This window comes from Loxodonta africana, chromosome 22 (assembly GCF_030014295.1).
Source record: "Loxodonta africana isolate mLoxAfr1 chromosome 22, mLoxAfr1.hap2, whole genome shotgun sequence".
NCBI classification, from domain to species: Eukaryota; Metazoa; Chordata; class Mammalia; order Proboscidea; family Elephantidae; genus Loxodonta; species Loxodonta africana.
Genome location: NC_087363.1, coordinates 50060158 through 50081985, shown reverse-complemented (window position 1 = coordinate 50081985; position 21828 = coordinate 50060158). Strand labels below are relative to the sequence as shown.

The following is a 21828-nucleotide window of genomic DNA, read 5'->3' as shown; positions in this document are numbered from 1 at the left end:
GAGCCTGGAGCCAGCGTACCAGTCAGGTACGGCACAAGCACAGAGACCTGCTCCACCCCTCTGAACTAACCCCGGGAGGGGGACCAGCCGGTTCCACGGGCGGCGTGGGACGCAGCCGGTAGGAGAAGTCCCCGGGAGGCAGTGACTGATCTTGGAGCAGAAAGAGCAGCATCCGAGCCGGGGAACCGTCCCGCAGGGATTTGGACTGCTCGCAGGTACGCCATAAACACGGAGAGTTGCTCCACCCCCTGAACTAACCCCGGGAAGGGGACCAGCCGGGTCGCGCGGGCGGCGTGGGACGCAGCCGGTAGGAGAAGTCCCCGGGAGGCAGCGACTGGTATTGGAGTGGGGAGAACAGCGTTCCAGCCGGGACACTTGGTCGCGGCACAAGCACGGGGAGCTACTCCACCCATCTGAACTAACCCCGGGAGGGGGCCCACCTGGTTCACGGGGGCGGCACGGCCACGCGGCTGGAGGGACGAGAAGTCCCCGGGAGGCAGCGACTGATTTTGGAGTTGAGAGTGCACCGTCCCAGTAGGGGAGCCTTGACGCTGGGCGTGGGGCTGGAAGCGGAGGATCTGACCGTGACTCCAGCGGGCCAGACCCCCTGGGAGCAATCTCCACACAGCCAGCACACATAGGCGACGCGCCCGCGGGAATCTCAGATATAACAGTCATTCCAAGCAAGACAAGCAACTCTGGCTATATTCTGAGGTGCTACTCTCCTATCTCTCTGTTCCCTCCCCCACCCTCCCCAGGCGGCTTCATTAACATCTGAATAGCCTGAGCCAGAGGGAGAACTCTGATAGGGATCTGACTGAAGTTTTTTTTTAGCGGATTTTCTGGAAAAACTAGTTTCCCAGTGATGGCTCGGAGACAACAATCCATATCAAACCACTTAAAGAAGCAGACCGTGACAGCTTCTCCAACCCCCCAAACAAAAGAATCAAAATCTTTCCCAAATGAAGATACAATCTTGGAATTATCAGATACAGAATATAAAAAACTAATTTACAGAATGCTTAATGATATCACAAATGAAATTAGGATATCTGCAGAAAAAGCCAAGGAACACACTGATAAAACTGTTGAAGAACTCAAAAAGATTATTCAAGAACATACTGGAAAAATTAATAAGTTGCAAGAATCCATAGAGAGACAGCATGTAGAAATCCAAAAGATTAACAATAAAATAACAGAATTAGACAACACACTAGGAAGTCAGAGGAGCAGACTCGAGCAATTAGAATGCAGACTGGGACATCTGGAGGACCAGGGAATCAACACCAACATAGCTGAAAAAAAATTAGATAAAAGAATTAAAAAAAATGAAGAAACCCTAAGAATTATGTGGGACTCTATCAAGAAGGATAACCTGCGGGTGATTGGAGTCCCAGAACAGGGAGGGGGGACAGAAAACACGGAGAAAATAGTTGAAGAAATCCTGACAGAAAACTTCCCTGACATCATGAAAGACGAAAGGATATCTATCCAAGATGCTCATCGAACCCCATTTAAGATTGATCCAAAAAGAAAAACACCAAGACATATTATCATCAAACTCACCAAAACCAAAGATAAACAGAAAATTTTAAAAGCAGCCAGGGAGAAAAGAAAGGTTTCCTTCAAGGGAGAATCAATAAGAATATGTTCTGACTACTCAGCAGAAACCATGCAGGCAACAAGGGAATGGGACGACATACACAGAACACTGAAGGAGAAAAACTGCCAACCAAGGATCATATATCCAGCAAAACTCTCTCTGAAATATGAAGGCGAAATTAAGATATTTACAGACAAACACAAGTTTAGAGAATTTGCAAAAACCAAACCAAAGCTACAAGAAATACTAAAGGATATTGTTTGGTCACAGAACCAATAATATCAGATATCAGCACAACACAAGGTCACAAAACAGAACGTCCTGATATCAACTCAAATAGGGAAATCACAAAAACAAACAAATTAAGATTAATTAAAAAAAAAAAATACACATAACAGGGAATTATGGAAGTCAATAGGTAAAAGATCACAATAATCAAAAAGAGGGACTAAACACAGGAGGCATTGAACTGCCATATGGAGAGTGATACAAGGCGATATAGAACAATACAAGTTAGGTTTTTACTTAGAAAAATAGGGGTATATAATGAGGTAACCACAAAAAGGCATAACAACTCTATAACTCAAGACAAAAACCAAGAAAAACGTAACGACTCAACTAACATAAAGTCAAACACTATGAAAATGAGGATCTCACAATTTACTAAGAAAAACGCCTCAGCACAAAAAAGTGTGTGGAAAAATGAAATTGTCAACAACACACATAAAAAGGCATCAAAATGACAGCACTAAAAACTTATTTATCTATAATTACCCTGAATGTAAATGGACTAAATGCACCAATAAAGAGACAGAGAGTCACAGACTGGATAAAGAAACACGATCCATCTATATGCTGCCTACAAGAGACACACCTTAGACTTAGAGACACAAACAAACTAAAACTCAAAGGATGGAAAAAAGTATATCAAGCAAACAATAAGCAAAAAAGAAGAGGAGTAGCAATATTAATTTCTGACAAAATAGACTTTAGACTTAAATCCACCACAAAGGATAAAGAAGGACACTATATAATGATAAAAGGGACAATTGATCAGGAAGACATAACCATATTAAATATTTACGCACCCAATGACAGGGCTGCAAGATACATAAATCAAATTTTAAAAGAACTGAAAATCGAGATAGATACCTCGACAATTATAGTAGGAGACTTCAACACACCACTTTTGGAGAAGGACAGGACATCCAGTAAGAAGCTAAACAGAGACACGGAAGATCTAATTACAACAATCAACCAACTTGACCTCATTGACTTATACAGAACTCTCCACCCAACTGCTGCAAAATATACTTTTTTTTCTAGCGCACATGGAACATTCTCTAGAATAGACCACATATTAGGTCATAAAACAAACCTTTGCAGAGTCCAAAACATCGAAATATTACAAAGCATCTTCTCAGACCACAAGGCAATAAAACTAGAGATCAATAACAGAAAAACGAGGGAAAAGAAATCAAATACTTGGAAAATGAACAATACCCTCCTGAAAAAAGACTGGGTTATAGAAGACATCAAGGAGGGAATAAGGAAATTCATAGAAAGCAACGAGAATGAAAATACTTCCTATCAAAACCTCTGGGACACAGCAAAAGCAGTGCTCAGAGGCCAATTTATATCGATAAATGCACACATACAAAAAGAAGAAAGAGCCAAAAGCAGAGAACTGTCCCTACAACTTGAACAAATAGAAAGTGAGCAACAAAAGAATCCATCAGGCTCCAGAAGAAAACAAATAATAAAAATTAGAGCTGAACTAAATGAATTAGAGAACAGAAAAACAATTGAAAGAATTAACAAAGCCAAAAGCTGGTTCTTTGAAAAAATTAACAAAATTGATAAACCATTGGCTAGACTGACTAAAGAAATACAGGAAAGGAAACAAATAACCCGAATAAGAAATGAGAAGGACCACATCACAACAGAACCAAATGAAATTAAAAGAATCATTTCAGATTATTATGAAAAATTGTACTCTAACAAATTTGAAAACCTAGAAGAAATGGATGAATTCCTGGAAAAACACTACCTACCTAAACTAACACATTCAGAAGTAGAACAACTAAATAGACCCATAACAAAAAAAGAGATTGAAACGGTAATCAAAAAACTCCCAACAAAAAAAAGTCCTGGCCCGGACGGCTTCACTGCAGAGTTCTACCAAATTTTCAGAGAAGAGTTAACACCACTACTACTAAAGGTATTCCAAAGCATAGAAAATGACGGAATACTACCCAACTCATTCTATGAAGCCACCATCTCCCTGATACCAAAACCAGGTAAAGACATTACAAAAAAAGAAAATTATAGACCTATATCCCTCATGAACATTGATGCAAAAATCCTCAACAAAATTCTAGCCAATAGAATCCAACGACACATCAAAAAAATAATTCACCCTGATCAAGTGGGATTTATACCAGGTATGCAAGGCTGGTTTAATATCAGAAAAACCATTAATGTAATCCATCACATAAATAAAACAAAAGACAAAAACCACATGATCTTATTAATTGATGCAGAAAAGGCATTTGACAAAGTCCAACACCCATTCATGATAAAAACTCTTACCAAAATAGGAATTGAAGGAAAATTCCTCAACATAATAAAGGGCATCTATGCAAAGCCAACAGCCAATATCACTCTAAATGGAGAGAACCTGAAAGCATTTCCCTTGAGAACGGGAACCAGACAAGGATGCCCTTTATCACCACTCTTATTCAACATCGTGTTGGAAGTCTTAGCCAGGGCAATCAGGCTAGACAAAGAAATAAAAGGTATCCGGATTGGCAAGGAAGAAGTAAAGTTATCACTATTTGCAGATGACATGATTATATACACAGAAAACCCTAAGGAATCCTCCAGAAAACTACTGAAACTAATAGAAGAGTTTGGCAGAGTCTCAGGTTATAAAATAAACATACAAAAATTACTTGGATTCCTCTACATCAACAAAAAGAACACCGAAGAGGAAATAACCAAATCAATACCATTCACAGTAGCCCCCAAGAAGATAAGATACTTAGGAATAAATCTTACCAAGGATGTAAAAGACCTATACGAAGAAAACTACAAAGCTCTACTACAAGAAATTCAAAAGGACATACTTAAGTGGAAAAACATACCTTGCTCATGGATAGGAAGACTTAACATAGTAAAAATGTCTATTCTACCAAAAGCCATCTATACATTTAACGCACTTCCGATCCAAATTCCAATGTCATATTTTAAGGGGATAGAGAAACAAATCACCAATTTCATATGGAAGGGAAAGAAGCCCCGGATAAGCAAAGTACTACTGAAAAAGAAGAAGAAAGTGGGAGGCCTCACCTTACCTGACTTCAGAACCTATTATACAGCCACAGTAGTCAAAACAGCCTGGTATTGGTACAACAACAGACACATAGACCAATGGAACAGAATTGAGAACCCAGACATAGATCCATCCACGTATGAGCAGCTGATATTTGACAAAGGACCAGTGTCAATTAACTGGGGAAAAGACAGCCTTTTTAACAAATGGTGCTGGCATAACTGGATATCCATTTGCAAAAAAATGAAACAGGACCCATACCTCACACCATGCACAAAAACTAACTCCAAGTGGATCAAAGACCTAAACATAAAGACTAAAACGATAAAGATCATGGAAGAAAAAATTGGGACAACCCTAGGAGCCCTAATACAAGGTATAAACAGAATACAAAACATTACCAAAAATGATGAAGAGAAACCCGATAACTGGGAGCTCCTAAAAATCAAACACCTATGCTCATCTAAAGACTTCACCAAAAGAGTAAAAAGACCACCTACAGATTGGGAAAGAATTTTCAGCTATGACATCTCCGACCAGCGCCTGATCTCTAAAATCTACATGATTCTGTCAAAACTCAACCACAAAAAGACAAACAACCCAATCAAGAAGTGGGCAAAGGATATGAACACACATTTCTCTAAAGAAGATATTCAGGCAGCCAACAGATACATGAGAAAATGCTCTCGATCATTAGCCATTAGAGAAATGCAAATTAAAACTACGATGAGATTCCATCTCACACCAGCAAGGCTGGCATTAATCCAAAAAACACAAAATAATAAATGTTGGAGAGGCTGCGGAGAGATTGGAACTCTCATACACTGCTGGTGGGAATGTAAAATGGTACAACCACTTTGGAAATCTATCTGGCGTTATCTTAAACAGTTAGAAATAGAACTACCATACAACCCAGAAATCCCACTCCTAGGAATATACCCTAGAGATACAAGAGCCTTCATACAAACAGATATATGCACACCCATGTTTATTGCAGCTCTGTTTACAATAGCAAAAAGTTGGAAGCAACCAAGGTGTCCATCAACGGATGAATGGTTAAATAAATTGTGGTATATTCACACAATGGAATACTACGCATCGATAAAGAACAGTGACGAGTCTCTGAAACATTTCATAACATGGAGGAACCTGGAAGGCATTATGCTGAGCGAAATTAGTCAGAGGCAAAAGGACAAATATTGTATAAGACCACTATTATAAGATCTTGAGAAACAGTAAACCTGAGAAGAACACATACTTTTGTGGTTACGAGGGGGGGAGGGAGGGAGGGTGGGAGAGGGTTTTTTTATTGATTAATGAGTAGATAAGAACTGCTTTAGGTGAAGGGAAAGACAACACTCAATACATGGAAGGTCAGCTCAATTGGACTGGACCAAAAGCAAAGAAGTTTCCGGGATAAAATGAATGCTTCAAAGGTCAGCGGAGCAAGCGCGGGGGTCTGGGGAGCATGGTTTGCGGGGACTTCTAAGTCAATTGGCAAAATAATTCTATTATGAAATCATTCTGCATCCCACTTTGAAATGTGGCGTCTGGGGTCTTAAATGCTAACAAGCAGCCATCTAAGATGCATCAATTGGTCTCAACCCACCTGGAGCAAAGAAAAATGAAGAACACCAAGCCCACATGACAACTAAGAGCCCAAGAGACAGAAAGGGCCGCATGAACCAGAGACCTACATCATCCTGAGACCAGAAGAACTAGTTGGTGCCCGGCCACAATTGATGACTACCCTGACAGGGAGCTCAGCAGAGGACCCCTGAGGGAGCAGGAGATCAGTGGGATGCAGACCCCAAATTCTCATAAGAAGACCAAACTTAATGGTCTGACTGAGACTGGAGGAATCCCGGCGGCCATGCTCCCCAGACCTTCAGTTGACACAGGACAGGAACCATCCCCGAAGACAACTCATCAGAAATGAAAGGGACTGGTCAGCGGGTGGGAGAGAGATGCTGATGAAGAGTGAGCTAATTATATCAGGTGGACACTTGAGATTGTGTTGGCAACTCTTGTCTGGAGGGGGGATGGGAGGATAGAGAGAGAGGGAAGCCGGCAAAATTGTCAAGAAAGGAGAGACTGAAAGGGCTGACTCAAGACGGGGAGAGTAAGTGGGAGTAGGGAGTGAGATGTATGTAAACTTATATGTGACAGACTGATTGGATTTGTAAATGTTCACTTGAAGCTTAATAAAAGTTATTATAAAAAAAAAAAAAAATGAAACAAGACCCATACCTCACTCCATGCACAAAAACTAACTCAAAATGGATCAAAGGCCTAAATATAAAATCTAAAATGATAAAGATCATGGAAGAAAAAATAGGGACAACGTTAGGAGCCCTAATACACGGCATGAACAGTATACAAAACATTATTAAAAATGCAGAAGAAAAACTAGATAACTGGGAGCTCCTAAAAATCAAACACCTATGCTCATCCAAAGACTTCACCAAAAGAGTAAAAAGACTACCTACAAACTGGGAAAAAGTTTTTAGCTATGACATTTCTGATCAGTGCCTGATCTCTAAAATCTACATGATACTGCAAAAACTCAACTACAAAAAGACAAATAACCCTATTAAAAAATGGGCAAAAGCTATGAATAGACACTTCACTAAAGAAGACATTCAGGTAGCCAACAGATACATGGGGAAATGTTCACGATCATTAGCCATTAGAGAAATGCAGATCAAAATGACAATAAGATTTCATCTCACTCCAACAAGGCTGGCATTAATCCAAAAAACACAAAATAATAAATGTTGGAGAGGCTGTGGAGAGAGTGGAACACTTCTACACTGCTGGTGGGCATGTAAAATGGTACAACCACTTTGGAAATCGATTTGGCGCTTCCTTAAAAAGCTAGAAATAGAACTACCATAGGATCCAGCAATCCTACTCCTCGGAATATATCCTAGAGAAATAAGAGCCTTTACACAAACAGATATATACACACCCATGTTTATTGCAGCACTGTTTACAATAGCAAAAAGATGGAAGCAACCAATGTGCCCATCAGTGGATGAATGGATAAATAAATTATGGTATATTCACACAATGGAATACTATGCATCGATAAAGAACAGTGAGGAATCTGTGAAACATTTCATAACATGGAGGAACCTGGAAGGCATCAAGCTGGTGAAATTAGTCAGCTGCAAAAGGACACATATTGTATAAGACCACTATTATAAGATCTTGAGAAATAGTTCAAACTGAGAAGAACACATTCTTTTGTGGTTACGAGAGGAGGGAGGGAGGGAGGGTGGGAGAAGGGTATTCTCTAATTAGATAGTAGATAAGAACTATTTTAGGTGAACAGAAAGACAGTACACAATACAGGGGAGGTCAGCACAACTGGACCAAACCAAAAGCAAAGAAGTTTCCTAAATAAACTAAATGCTTCGAAGGCCAGTGTAGCAGGGGCAGGGCTTTGGGGACCATGGTTTCAGGGGACATCTAAGTCAATTGGCATCTGGGGTCTTAAACGCTAGCAAGCAGCCATCTAAGATGCATCAATTGGTCTCAACCCACCTGGATCAAAAGAGAATGAAGAACACCAAGGACACAAGGTAATTACGAGCCCAAGAGACAGAAAGGGCCACATGAACCAGAGACTACATCATCCTGAGACCAGAAGAACTAGATGGTGCCCAGCTACAACCAATGACTGCCCTGACAGGGAACACAACAGAGAACTCCTGAGGGAGCAGGAGAGCAGTGGGATGCAGACCCCAAATTCTCATGAAAAAACCAGACTTAATGGTCTGACTGAGACTAGAAAGACCCCGGTGGTCATGGCCCCCAGACCTTCTCTTGGCCCAGGACAGGAAACATTCCCGAAGCCAACTCTTCAGGCATGGATTGGACTGGACAATGGGTTGAGGAGGGATACTGGTGAGGAGTCAGCTTCTTGGATCAGGTGGACACTTGAGACTATGTTGGCATCTCCGGCTTGGAGGGGAGATGAGGGGGTTAGAAGCTGGTGAAATGGACACGAAAAGACAGAGTGGAGGGAGAGAGCGGGCTGTCTCATTACGGGGAGAGTAATTGGGAGTGTGTAGCAAGGTGTATATACGTTTTTGTGTGAGAGACTGACTTGATTTGTAAACTTGCACTTAAAGCACAATAAAAATTATTAAAAAAAAAAAAAAAAGAATACAGGCTACCAGTTTGTGATATTTCTTATACAGAGATGTTGACAGTAATTGATATGCACTGTTGTTAGGTACTGCTTAAGGTGCATGGATCCATGGGAAAGAAGCTGGTAAAGCCAGAGCTGGCATCAGGAGTTTGACAGAGTAGGTGGTGGAGCTTTGCATAATGTGATTAGAAAGGGACCCAGAAGACCCTCCAAGCCATTGACTATTTTTCTCTCACCCACGTGGCACAACGTGAGACATATGGGGTTGGGTAGGCTCCAAGGTGAATGAATGAAGAATAGACTAAAAAGAAGAAAGGAAGAGAAGGTTAGAGTGAAGACAGACCTTTTCAACTTTGTAATTCTGACCCAGGCTAACACTGCCAGAACCTTTATAACCACGAGAAAAAAATGGCAGAACTGATTTAACTAGATCAAAGGAGGGTGTTAAGAGAGAGAGAGAGAAAGTCTTCTTTCCTGCTTCCAGTTTTGCCCCTTAGAACAGGTAGAGAAAGCACAATAAAAATGCAGAAAGCTTTAGGAGTCCCTTGGAAGCAACACGAGTTTCTTGGGTGAAACTTTAACTTGATTTTAAGCTCATTCTCAGGCTGGTACTGAAACAACACTTAAGGGCAGGGAGCTACCTAAAGTATTTCAGGCAAGCAGACTAAACGTCAGCTCGGCTAAAGATCATCTAGTCAACCCCTTCATTTTACAGATGCGAAAACTGAAGTCCATTGAGTAAAGTGACTTTGAGTGCCCTCAGCTTTCACAGGGGCAGGGGATTAGTATACAAGCTGAAGCTGCTTCAGTGAACTGGGTCTGGAAGATTGTAGGCGTTTTAGAAGAGAAACTGGGTAACAATTATAATTTACTTGCCATTTCTTTGTAGTCCTGCTCGCTCTCACAAACCCTCAAATGAGTTTGTGTTGGTAGCACCTTTCCAAGAAGGCCCTTCTTATATTTTTTATCTCAACAGCTGGTTTGCAGATACCTAGAAGATTCAGACAGGACAGAATCAGGCAGAATATGGTAGAATAGAGCAGGTCAAAATAAACACAGAAGCATTTGACCTCCCAGAAAAGACCTGTTGAGCCTGGCATAGGATTTGGGGAAAATATTTTTATTTCTAAGAAATAAAATAAAACATTGGATGAAATTAAAACTAGGGAACTCTGGAACACTTTCATATCGGGGGTGGTTAAATAGGTTACTATTTAAGCCACCGCCTTGGTGGTGCAGTGGTTAAGAGCAGTTCAAATCCACCAGCCACTCCTTGGAAACCCTATGGGGCGGTTCTGCTCTGTCCTGTAGGGTCACTATGAGTCAGAATTGACACGATGACAGCAGGATTGGTTTTGGGTTTATTTAAGCCACAGATTTAGACACTTTTTTCCAAATATGGTTTTTCATGTTGGTCCATTGTATCTTCTAGATCTAGACTACTATGTGTGAAAATATAGTAGCATGCCCATGTTGGCAATTTGTATCTAAGGAAAGATCATTATGAATGGGTGTCAATTGTGTGAAATGCTACAGAAACCATATTTGATGACACTGGAGGAAACAGGGAGTAAGGAAGTTAGACTAGATGGTAAGAAGGGGCACTTTCTGAGTTCTTAGTTTCCAACTCATTTACTCCCTTTCTTATTAGGGCTGAGACTAAACGAGCCAGACTCCCTATACCTCCAGAGAATCCCACTCACTGGCTATAGATATTAAATTGCTACAAATATGTGTAAATGTTTGGGGATATGTAATGTAAATATAAATTAATTTACATTTAAATATAAGAAAATTGAATATAAATAAATATAGAGAGTTAGATCGAGTACACCTATAGACAGATAAGTACTTTTTCTCCCTAGCACATGAAAGAAATAAGAGAATTCTTGTAAAAAAAAAAATGAGGGCCCTAGGCCCACGAATTAGGGTTCATTTTTGTACGTACTTTACTTTTTTATGTTTTAGTTTCTTTTGGTGTTTAGTTTCTTTGATGTATACACTACAGAAATTAAAATAATCTAATTTTCCTAGGTATGTTTTTGTTTTTTGGGGGGCAGGAGGAGAAAGGAAGGGCACCTCTTATGATATACCTCAGGAACCCCCCGATGTCTTTTTCAGAAGTGAGATTCTAGGCTGAATAAAATGTGGGTCTAATTACCATGCAAGAATTGTTCTTTGATAGAGAATTTAACTCTTAAAAAGGCTATCGTTTATATCAGATTTGCTTCTTCCACCATTCACTTTTCCTCCTAAATACTGGAGGCAGTGAGGTGTGGGTTGGTTTATTTTTACTTTTTCACCTACATTGTCTGGATTCATGCAATTTCTGCTTACATGGACAGTCTAAGTAAGAAGTTGACTTTAGAAAGTTTGAGGCCCAGAATATTCTGCCAGCATATATCCTTAAGCTACTTTGTGATATCAGGGCTAAAAAGAGAATATCTGATCTTAGTATCACAAATTCAATTGCCTCCAGAGCCAGGCAGGCACCAAAAATGAGTCAGGTTGACTCGGTTCATTCAACAAATACTGTAAATAAATAAATAACTGAGGGAGTGAATGAGTGAGTAAATATTAATGTTAAAACACTCCACACCCTGTTTAAGTCATTTTAACTTTGTTAATAACCTATGGTATGTGCAGTTATCATCCCCAGTTTTATAGATAAAGGAACCACAGCACAAAGAAGTTTAGTAACTTGCCTAGGTCACATAGCTGATATGTCGAGGCCTGGAATCTGAACATAGGTAGGATGGATTCAGAGTCCCTGCTTTTAGACACTCTAATTCTTCCTGCCAGCAACAAACAAACTTGTCAAGTGATAATAATGTACTACAAAGAAAAATAAACCAGAGGGAGGGGAATAGAGAGTGCTGTGGGCTGGACAGGAGAGGCTTATTATTTTATTTAAAGGCTTCTTTCAAGAGGTGACATTTCAGTTGGACCTTGAAAGAAAGAGGGAGGGAGATAGCTCTCTGGGAAAGAGTGTTCTAAGCACAGTGAACAGGGTGTGCAAAGGCCCTGAGATAGATACATACCAATATAACACAATAGGAAGTGATGGGAATTGTGACGTACTGTGGAGCTTATGATTATTCAAAATAGGCAGTGGTTTCTCAGTTCAGCCAGTTGTTTTTTAATAAACAATTTCTTGGTTTTTAAATGACATCTAAGTCAGAAAAAAAAATGTATAAGCACTATGAGAGACAAACAAACAACATATGCAGGCTAGAAGTTTGCTCTGTCTAACCCCCTTGTTTTGCGTTCATAAAAACAGAGACCAGAGAGGGGAAGCAACTTGCCCACAGCCTCACAGGTGGTGGTAAAGTTGATGTTAGTGAACATGCAGGTTCTGGAGCCAAGTTGCCTGAGTTTGAATACTGGGTTCTCTACTTACTGGCCATACCCAAAGCACCCGTTGCCATCAAGCCAATTTGAACTCATAGAAACCCTACAGAACAGAGTAGAACTTCACCATAGGGTTTCCAAGAAACTGCTGGTGGATTTGAACTGCCAACCTTTTGGTTAGCAGCTGAGCTCTTAACCATCGCTCCACCAGGGCTTAAGACCCTGAGAAAATTGCTTAACATCTCTAGGCCTCCGTTTCCACGTCTCTAAAATCAGAATGCTAACAATGCCTACCCCAAGAGGTAACCCGTGTAAGCATTTAGAACATAAAGCGTTCGGACACATGGTAAGTGTTCAATAATGTTTGTTACTATTATCATGATTCCCACTATTTCACTCTCTCTCCTTGCCTTCCACCCCAAGCTTATATGAAATGCAAGCCCAGACTTTCAGTCGATCAGATGAGCCAAGTATTTGCTGTAAATAAAGGTTTTACAGGCCCTGATTTAGGCTCCACTGCAGGCCTTAATATTACAAGACTAATAAGCAGTGCAGATCAAAGGGCTGCTTTTTTTCCTGGACGTATTTCTTTTGGATTTATATCTGAAACTAGTTGGATTCACCAAGCTTTGGCAAGGACCCGACGTAAATCAAAGAAGCAATTTATTCTTCAAAGCTAGGTGTGACCTTGCATTCCATCAGCCAGCCCATTCTCCTGAAGGGCCGTGATGAGAAGCTTTGACACTCTTGAAGGTGCCTGAGGATTTATTTGAGCCTGGGTATTACCAAGAGGATGCTGAGCCTGATACAACGAAGGCTCCAGGGCTGAGGGGGACTAAGCGTGAATCTTTCCACCTCAAGGAAATTGTGTTTTCCACCTTGCATTAGAAAGACATAAATTAAGGTGATGAAATGCCAGGGAGGAAAAATGGGATCTAAGGCATTTAAGGGAATTTTATGAATTTTACTTGGGTTTGTTTTTGTCTGGAGTTAGAGGGAGTGGCCTTATGTCTTGAATCTCAGGAAGTCAACATTTTTAGGGGGTCTTAGAGAAGGATTGAGGGAGCCCTTGTGGTGCAGTGGTTAAAATGCTTGGCTGCTAACTGAAAGATTGGTGGCTTGAACTCAACAGCTGCTCTGGCAGAGAAAGATGTGGTAGTTTGCTTCCATAAAGATTTATAGCCTCGGAAACCCTGTGGGGCAATTCTACTCTGTCCTATAGGGTCACTGTGAGTTGGAATCAACTTCATGGCAATGGGTTTGGTTTTGGTAGAGAAGGATTAGCTAATCATGTGGTTCTCAAAGTGTGGACCCTGGACCAGCAGTATCAGCGTTACCTGGAAATGTGTTAGAAATGCAAATTCATGGGTCCCACGCCAGACCTATTGAATCAGAAACGCTGGGAGCGGGCCTGTAATGTGTTCTTTAACAAGCCCTCCCTGTGGCTCTGATACATGCTCAGGTTTGAGAACTGCTGATCTAATCCGTGAGACCCATCCCAGGGTGCGCTTTAACATTACTGAGGATCTTTTAAAATGGGCCAAACCCTGGGGCCCCACCTCTAGAATGTTCATTGAGTCAGGCTGGCAGGGAGCCAGACAAGGTTTTCTCAACCTCATCACTATTGACATTTTAGGGAGGATAATTCTTTGCTGTGGGGGCTGTCTTGTGCATCGTAGGATGTTGAGCAGCATCCCTGACCTCTACCCGCTAGATGCCAAAAGCACCTTCTGTGACAACCAAAAATTTCTGCAGACATTGCCACATCCCCCTTGCATGGAAAAATTGTCCCCCCCGCCCCACCACCCCCCATCCCCATTGAGAACCACTGGGCTAGAGCATCAGTATTTTTACAAGCTCCCAGGGCCTAATGTACAGCCAGGGCTGAGAACCACTGATCTCATCCAGCTCCATCTTTTTTATTGTCAAGGTGGTGGGTGGGCTCTCGTGGTTAAAGAATGGGGGTTTGGAGGTTCTCATCCTGCCGCTTACCAACTCTGAGACATCTCTGGGCCTCGGTTTCCTCATTAAAAGGGACAATGATACTTGCCTGGTAGGATTGTTGTGATGGTTAAACATGGTGATGTACATAAAGTACCTGACTTATAGGAAGCACTCAGCAAATGTTTTATAGTTATTGTCATCATCATTATTGTTGTATCCAGGAACATAGATGGACTTTCTAGGTCTTCACCTCCTGTTTCTGATTGGAGTTTATACTAATCAGGGTAGGTGGTCCCAGGCAGGTGAATTTGTTTTCAGGCGAGCTAGTTGACCACCCATCAAATCATTTACCAACCCAATCTCAAGCCCAGTTGGGCCAAGAATGAAAACAAAAAAGCATAAGTGGGACTATTGCAAGCTACAGACATTTTGGGAGTGACAGTGACTGCCATGTAACAATGATTGCCCTTTCTTCTACGTAGTTCAAGAATGAGTCCCAGTGGGAGAAAGAAGGGAGTTACTGCCCTTGCCTCCCGGAGATCTTCCCTCTCTGCTGAAATGTACTCTTTTCAAAGGACTCATAAGAATAATAACATATCAGGTTTGCCTTGTGCTTCTCACCTTTGCCAAATATGTTTCTAACTTTTGCCCCCTTTCAGCCTTCATAGATCCTATTTCTTACATGCTGCCTTTGAGCCAGGCCCTTCACTATATCCAGCCTTGAAAACACCCAAGAAAGGTGGGCATTTTTGTCCCCATTTTACAGATGAGAAAACTGCAACTCAAAGAGGCGAAGTGGTTCAGGGTCACTCAGTGGCCAGTTCTACTCTGATACCAAAGCCTTTGATGTATAACTGAACTCTGTATATCCTTCCACCACTACCACTTTGCCATCAAGTCCATCCTAACTCATGGTGACCCCATGTGTGTCAGAGTAGAGCTGTGCCCCATGTGGTTTTCAATGGCTGATTTTTTAGAAGTAGATCACCAGGCCTTTCTTCCAGCATGCCTCTGGGTGGACTTGAACCTCTAACCTCTCGGTTAGTAGTTGGGTGTGTTAACTGCACCACCAAGAAACTCCCTATACATCCTTCTTGTTGTTGGGTGCCATCAGGTCAATTCCAACTCATGCAACCCCATGTAACAGAGTAGAGCTGCCCATAGGGTTTTCAAGGCATTAATCTTCATGGAGTGTTTTTCCCATGGAGCCACTGGGTGGGTTCGAACCACCAACGTTCAGGTTAGCAGCCAAGTACTTAACTGTTGCACCACCAGGGATCCTTTATCTGCACTTGCAACCAAAAAACCAAACCCGTTACCATCACGTCAATTCTGATGGACAGCAACCCTACAGGACAGAGTAGAACTGCCCCATATAGTTTCCAAGTAGCAGCTGGTGGATTTGAAATGCTGACCTTTGGGTTAACAGACTAGCTCTTAACCACTGTACCACCAGGGATCCTTTATGTGTACTTAAGGAGGTATTCATCTTCCCCGTTATTCCAAGTGTATAAGCTGAGCCTCAGAGAGGTTATATGAGGCCACCCTGCACGTGGGTAGAATCATGCTGCCTGGCCACATGCTCCATTGTCCTCTAAACTCTTTCTTCACAATACAAAGGCTGCTGACATGCCCCTCACTATAGATGCAGCTTCCAAATGCGTACGGGCAGCCTGACAACCTCGGCATCACTGCATTGTGCTGGTGCCCAGAGGTGAAAATAAATGAATGCTCCATCTTTGGGGCCTTTCTGATGACAGCAGGTGACACCTGTTCTTTCTGTATTGTCAGGTCTTGTACAGATGGAACAGACAAAGCAGCACATCTGTCATTGAAACAAATAAAACATCGGTGGAGCTCTCATTGCCTTTTGATGAAGATTATATAATAGAAATTAAGCCATTCAGCGATGGAGGAGATGGCAGCAGCAGCGAACAGATTCGAATTCCAAAGATATCAAGTAAGGAAATACGTTTTCTCCCTTCCTCTGCCTGCCTAATCAGCCTTCCCGATGAGTCAGGGCTTGAAAGAAACTAAGCCCATAAAGGAAGACTTGTAACAAAAATGGGCAATGCCATCCCCCTTCTGAAGACCACTGATGTTACTGGTCACCAGCAGCTTCCTGCAAAACCAACTGTTTGACCAGTTTTGACAGATTTAATCAACTGCCAATCAATAACCAGATTATAGCAGCCTAAACTCAATCGGTTTTCATATATTGGCACATGTGGTTTGCCTCTACATAGCCCCAAGCTGATAGCTGAAATAGTAAAAGCATGGTGCAGTTGGGTCAGCAGGAAAAAGCAAAAACTTTTAAAATATACTGTAGCAGTTTGTCTGTCTCCAGTTAACCTTTAGGTGAATATATTTTGAACTTAACACTATTTATTTTGGATGTGTCTATGTTACATAGGCACATAAATGCATATATTTACATGTAGACAAGATTACCTTCATTTTCAAATCTTGTTGAACAATGAGGATTTTTTTTGAGCAAATACATTCAATTGTGTTTTTGCAAATACTGTTTTTCAAAGATGTCAGCAGCATATTATTTTCCAGTTGTTGGTGCCTTACTGACACCAAGTTATAGGAAAGCATCCTTTAAGCAATGTTAATTGCCTCTACAAAATTTGGTTACCTCAAATCGAAAGAGAAAAAGTTCATTGGTCATTTCACCCATCTTCTGAATTGCCTTCCATATAGGTGGGAATCAGTGTTTGTTAATGTTAACAAATAGAACAGAACTTCCATTCAGTTGGGAAACTGAGGCTCCACAGTACCATGCTGCACAATTTTGGGGTGATTTGCGAGTGTTTCTAGATGGAGCTTACATTTGCTATTGTTCTTGTTAGCTGCCAGCGAGTTGATTCTGATTCTTGAGGACTCCATGTGTGCAGAGAACTGTGCTCCAGAGGGTTTTCAAGGTTGTGACCAGGGCTGTCTTCCGAGGCTCCTCTGGGTGGCTTTGAACCACCAAATCTTTGGCTAGTCAAGCATTTAACCTTTGTGCCACCCAGGGTCTTGTAGCTTATATTTAGCCTGTCTTTTTTGCATGCAAACACTAAAGCCATTTTTTTTTCTTTCAAAAAACCAAGGAGAATTGAATTCTACATGTCACTAAAAACTGCTTTTGCTTCTGTTGAAAAAGAGCCAGATTTAGAGATAGATGTAATCTGCAGGCCACAAAAAACACAAGGTTGAGGTTTACTATGGGGTTTATTTATCTCACTTTGTTAAAGTCTGAATTCATACTTTCTTATAATTTTGAGAGTTTTTTTTTCAGTCTGTCTGATGATTCTTGGATTCATTCATTACAAAAATATATATTAAGTAATTATACTAAAAAAGTGTAGATAATAGATCATAAGGATGTAACTTTCAGTAAGGCAGGATCTCTTTCCTTAAGGAATTTTTCATTATGTTGGTCACAGAGATAATCTTGATGAAGCCCTGAATGACAGCTGGTGACCTCTTGCTGTGAAAAATATAAGACCCATAAAAAAAAGTTAAAAAAGGATTGAGATTATTTTGTTTGGAGAAAAAGGATATATTTAGACAGACATGGGTTTGAATCCTGATTCAGCCATTTACTAGCTGAGTGATCTTAAACCAATTACCCTACATCTCTGGGCCAATTTTCTCATCTGTTAAATGGGGGTAATAATGATACCTGATCCTCATAGATGTGTTTGTTTTTTTTTCTTGAAGAATTAAATGACACATAGCAATGTGTGTATAAATTTTTGCATGAAAAACTAACTTGAACTCTAAACTTTCACATAAAGCATGATTGAAAAAAAAAAAAAGGAAAAAACAAAAAAAGAAGAAGCAGAAACTGTGCAGCTATTGCAATGTAGCCAAATGGGCAAGGAAAATACTGAAGGAAGGTTAGGTAATGAGTGTCTCAAAAAGTCAAAAAAAGAGCAAAAGGGAACTTGACAAACATTTATAAAACTCACAAGGAAAGAATACATGGAAGAGAGACAGAAAGTAAGACAAGTCCTGCTACGGATAACAACATTTAAGAGTATGATTTGGTTGTCACCCAAAACTGAGCTATTCTATTAGGATTGGAGGAAATAAAATCTACCATAAACCAAATTTCAATAAATTAAGTTATGGGGGGAAAAAAAAAGAATTAAGTGACATATTGATCTGTGCTCAGCACAAAGATAGAGTTCAAAAAGAGAGTTGTTAATTGCCATCAAATTGGCCCCTGTCTCATGAAGACTCCATACACAATGGAACAAAGTGCTGAACAGTCCTGTGCTGCCCCATGACTGACTGCATATTGGGCTGCTGTGATCCACGGGGTTCTTACTGGCTGATTCTCAGAAGCAGATCACAGGACTTTCTTCCTAGTTCATCTTAGTCTGGAAGCCCCACTGACACCTGTTCAATCTCATAGCAACACACAAGCCTCCATTGACGGACCAGTGGTGGCTGCACACGAGGTGCATTGGCTGGGAATCGAACTCAGGTCTCCAGCATAAAAGGCGAGAATTCTACCACTGAACTACCAATGTCCCCTCAAAAGAGAGTAGCAGTTGTTATTTTACTGCATCATCGATACGTCATAATATTTGTCAGTATTGTTACTAGTAATATTGATGTTTCTTCTCACCTTAGATGTGGGCATTTTCCCTTTACAAATGCTTAAGCTGAGGTCCATAGAGGTCCCATAAGCTGCTCCCAGGTTCATAGCTAAGAAACTATAGAAATGATGTTGTTAGCTGCTCTTGAGCCAGCCCTCGACTCATGACAACCCCATGTGTTACAAAGTAGAACTGCTCCATGGAGTTTTCTTGGCTGTAGTCTCTACGGAAGCAGTTCACCAGGCCTTTCTCCGGCAGAGCTACTGGGTGAGTTCAAACCGCCAACCTTTAGATGAGCAGCCCATCGCAAACCACTTGTGCCACCCAGGCTCCTAGAAATAATATTAAGAAGTCACAAAGATGTGATCGTAGTCTCTGGGTGGCGCAAACAGTTAACATGCTCGCGGCTAACCAAAAGGTTAGAGGTTCGAGTCCAATCAGAGGCACGTCAGAACAAAGTCCTAGCGATCTACTTCAGAAAAATCAGCCATTGAAAGCCGTATGGAGCACATTTCTACTCTGACACACACAGGGTTGCCATGAGTCAGAGTTCACTGGACAAGCAACTGTACTTACTTGTTTGGAAAGATATGATCATTCCCAGGAAACGCAGCTAGTTCTGCTGTTTCCAGAAGCCCCAAAGCCCCTCTTTTCTTTGTAGTCACAACCAAGCTATTTTGAGTGAATTTCTCTCTCTCTTTTCAGATGCCTACGCCAGAGGATCCGGGGCTTCCACTTCGAATGCATGTACACTGTCAGCCATCAGTACCATAATGATTTCCCTCACAGCTAGGTCCAGTTTATGACAAAAGTTATCTCAAGGACTTGCTGTTTATAATATAAGCAACGTTTAGCTAGTTGTTTTGAAGATACCCAGTACTAAGTAATATTGTTGTTCAAGTACATCTTATTACTGGAAAAAAAATGTTCTTTGCTTCTTTAGGAATGGCATTATACAGTACTTCCTCAAAGCAGATCTAGCTTTGTCTGAAGTTTCTTTGGAAACTCTGCAATGCACTGAAAACATCTGTAATACGATGTTACCAAAGCAGTTTACATATGTCCTTATATGCATATTTTTTATTATATATTTAGTGTTTTATAGAATTTTTTAAAGTTAACATGTAATGTAGATATTCATTTTTTCCTCTGCTGTAAAATGCTATGGGCCATACATACAACTATTATTTGAAAATAATTTCCTTTAAAGACAGAATTGGAAACTCATTTTGGTAAATAAATTGCAGATGACTTGTACAGTTTTATAAGGACATAGCAGCAGCACTGCTAAGACTTGGTCTGTAACTCAAGGCTGCTGGATGGTAATGACTCCTTTGATGGTTAATGAATTGGATTAAGTCCTTTTAACATGTAGAGTATGTTTTCCCATCCTAGTGTGAATTCCATGGTTCAACCCAACTTGAGATGGTTTCAGGAATGGCTGCAATCTTAAAATCTAAACATACTGCCGAAGAGGTACCTTGTGCAATACTCCCATCCCTGAATTTAGCATTGTGCAGTAAGATTTTCTTTTCACGCAATTCAGTTACCATTGTCTTTGTAGCATTATCTTAGACGTCAAATTTGCAATTACATATCCTGTAGTAACATAGACCAAAAGTAAACTATAGTCAACCAAGTCTTTCAAAGGATAAAAGACCATTTTCCTATCTTCAACTGTATCTGTTTTGAATGTACATTTAAAAAAACTAATTCTTTGTTGATGGGGTCATCATTTCTTTACCAACTTTCTTATATATAATATGTATAGCTCTTTATTAATAGAGCCCTTCTTTTGAATCAAAATCGTGTATGGAGTTTGGCAGATATCTTCTATTTCAGCAAATAGTTGCCGCAATGAATTTTTTCATATGACTCTATAAAGATCTTTAGTACAATTGTATGGTACTTGACGATTCTCCTGTTTTTGCAATAAGGTAGCCTAGTTGCTTTATAAGCTCTGTCTTCTACATCTTAAAAATCACACATTGGAAAATGACAATATCAACAAAACCATATTCTTACGAAAAGAACTATTTGTTATGATGGGTGAGGTTTTGTAAGCTGACACTAATGGAACAGTGAATATAGAAGGCAATGGAATTTTCTATAAAAATTTTCACATGTAAACACGCTACCACCTTTTCTTCTTTCTCAGAGAACTCAAATTTGCCTGTAATTTGTTTTTGCTTACAAACCATGGAAGTTAAGTTTTCAACCTTCTAGCTATATTTATTCAATAAAGTCATAATCAGGATTCCACTTGTGTAAAAATTAGGGTGTTAATCAGAAAAAAAATATTGTCAGTATTTCAAGCTGTGTTCCTTTCTTAGTTTGATATGATTACTTCTATGTTAAAATAAAATTAAATTAAAAACCACACTAAAAAAAAATTTAACAAAATAATAAAATGAATGAAAAAAATGATACCCCAGGGAGTTCCCAACCCCAGTGTAAATGATACTTATCAGTGATCTAGCAGATGTAATCTTTTTTTTAAGGTATTGTTAATAAATATTCTGTCATTTGTAAAGATTCTTGTCTTTTGGGAGCATTTTTCCTGCCTGCATGTCAGGGACTTTGTTAGCTCGCCCTTGAGCTAGTTATAATTTGGGATCATGGAGTGACTCAAAAGTCTCTGGCCATGACCCAAAGCTAGTTGACCCAGAGCTATTCTTTTGGCATTGACACCCTGAAGACACCATTTCAAATCTTCTTTGGAAGCAGAGAGAGTCAAAATCCACAAAGAAATGTCCTGAAGATAAAGCTTGAATATTTTCTCTTGATTAGCTAAGTCTTTTGTGTATTTACTCTAAGTATATCTGTTTGGGTTTTTTTG

At 40.4% G+C, this 21828-nt stretch overlaps 1 protein-coding gene and 1 non-coding gene across 6 annotated transcripts in view; one reads left to right on the top strand and one right to left on the bottom strand.

Annotated features, from left to right (window-relative positions):
• The window catches only part of CNTN4 (contactin 4), a 410739-nt gene extending 390710 nt beyond the window's left edge, over positions 1–20029 (top strand). For 3 of the 5 annotated variants that reach the window (XM_023547999.2, XM_023547997.2, XM_023547998.2), the window contains one exon: positions 16183–16458. In XM_023547999.2, the coding sequence (XP_023403767.1) occupies positions 16183–16428 (246 nt within the window). In that variant the 3' untranslated portion in view covers positions 16429–16458. Of the gene's footprint in view, positions 1–16182; positions 16459–19694 lie in introns of those variants that run through there. The other 2 variants (XM_064275007.1, XM_010590039.2) reach the window with 1 other exon arrangement.
• TRNAK-UUU (transfer RNA lysine (anticodon UUU)) lies at positions 18850–18920 on the bottom strand. Its single transcript has one exon. It is a non-coding gene; the product is annotated as a tRNA-Lys (tRNA).
• Positions 20030–21828: the final 1799 nt, after the last annotated feature.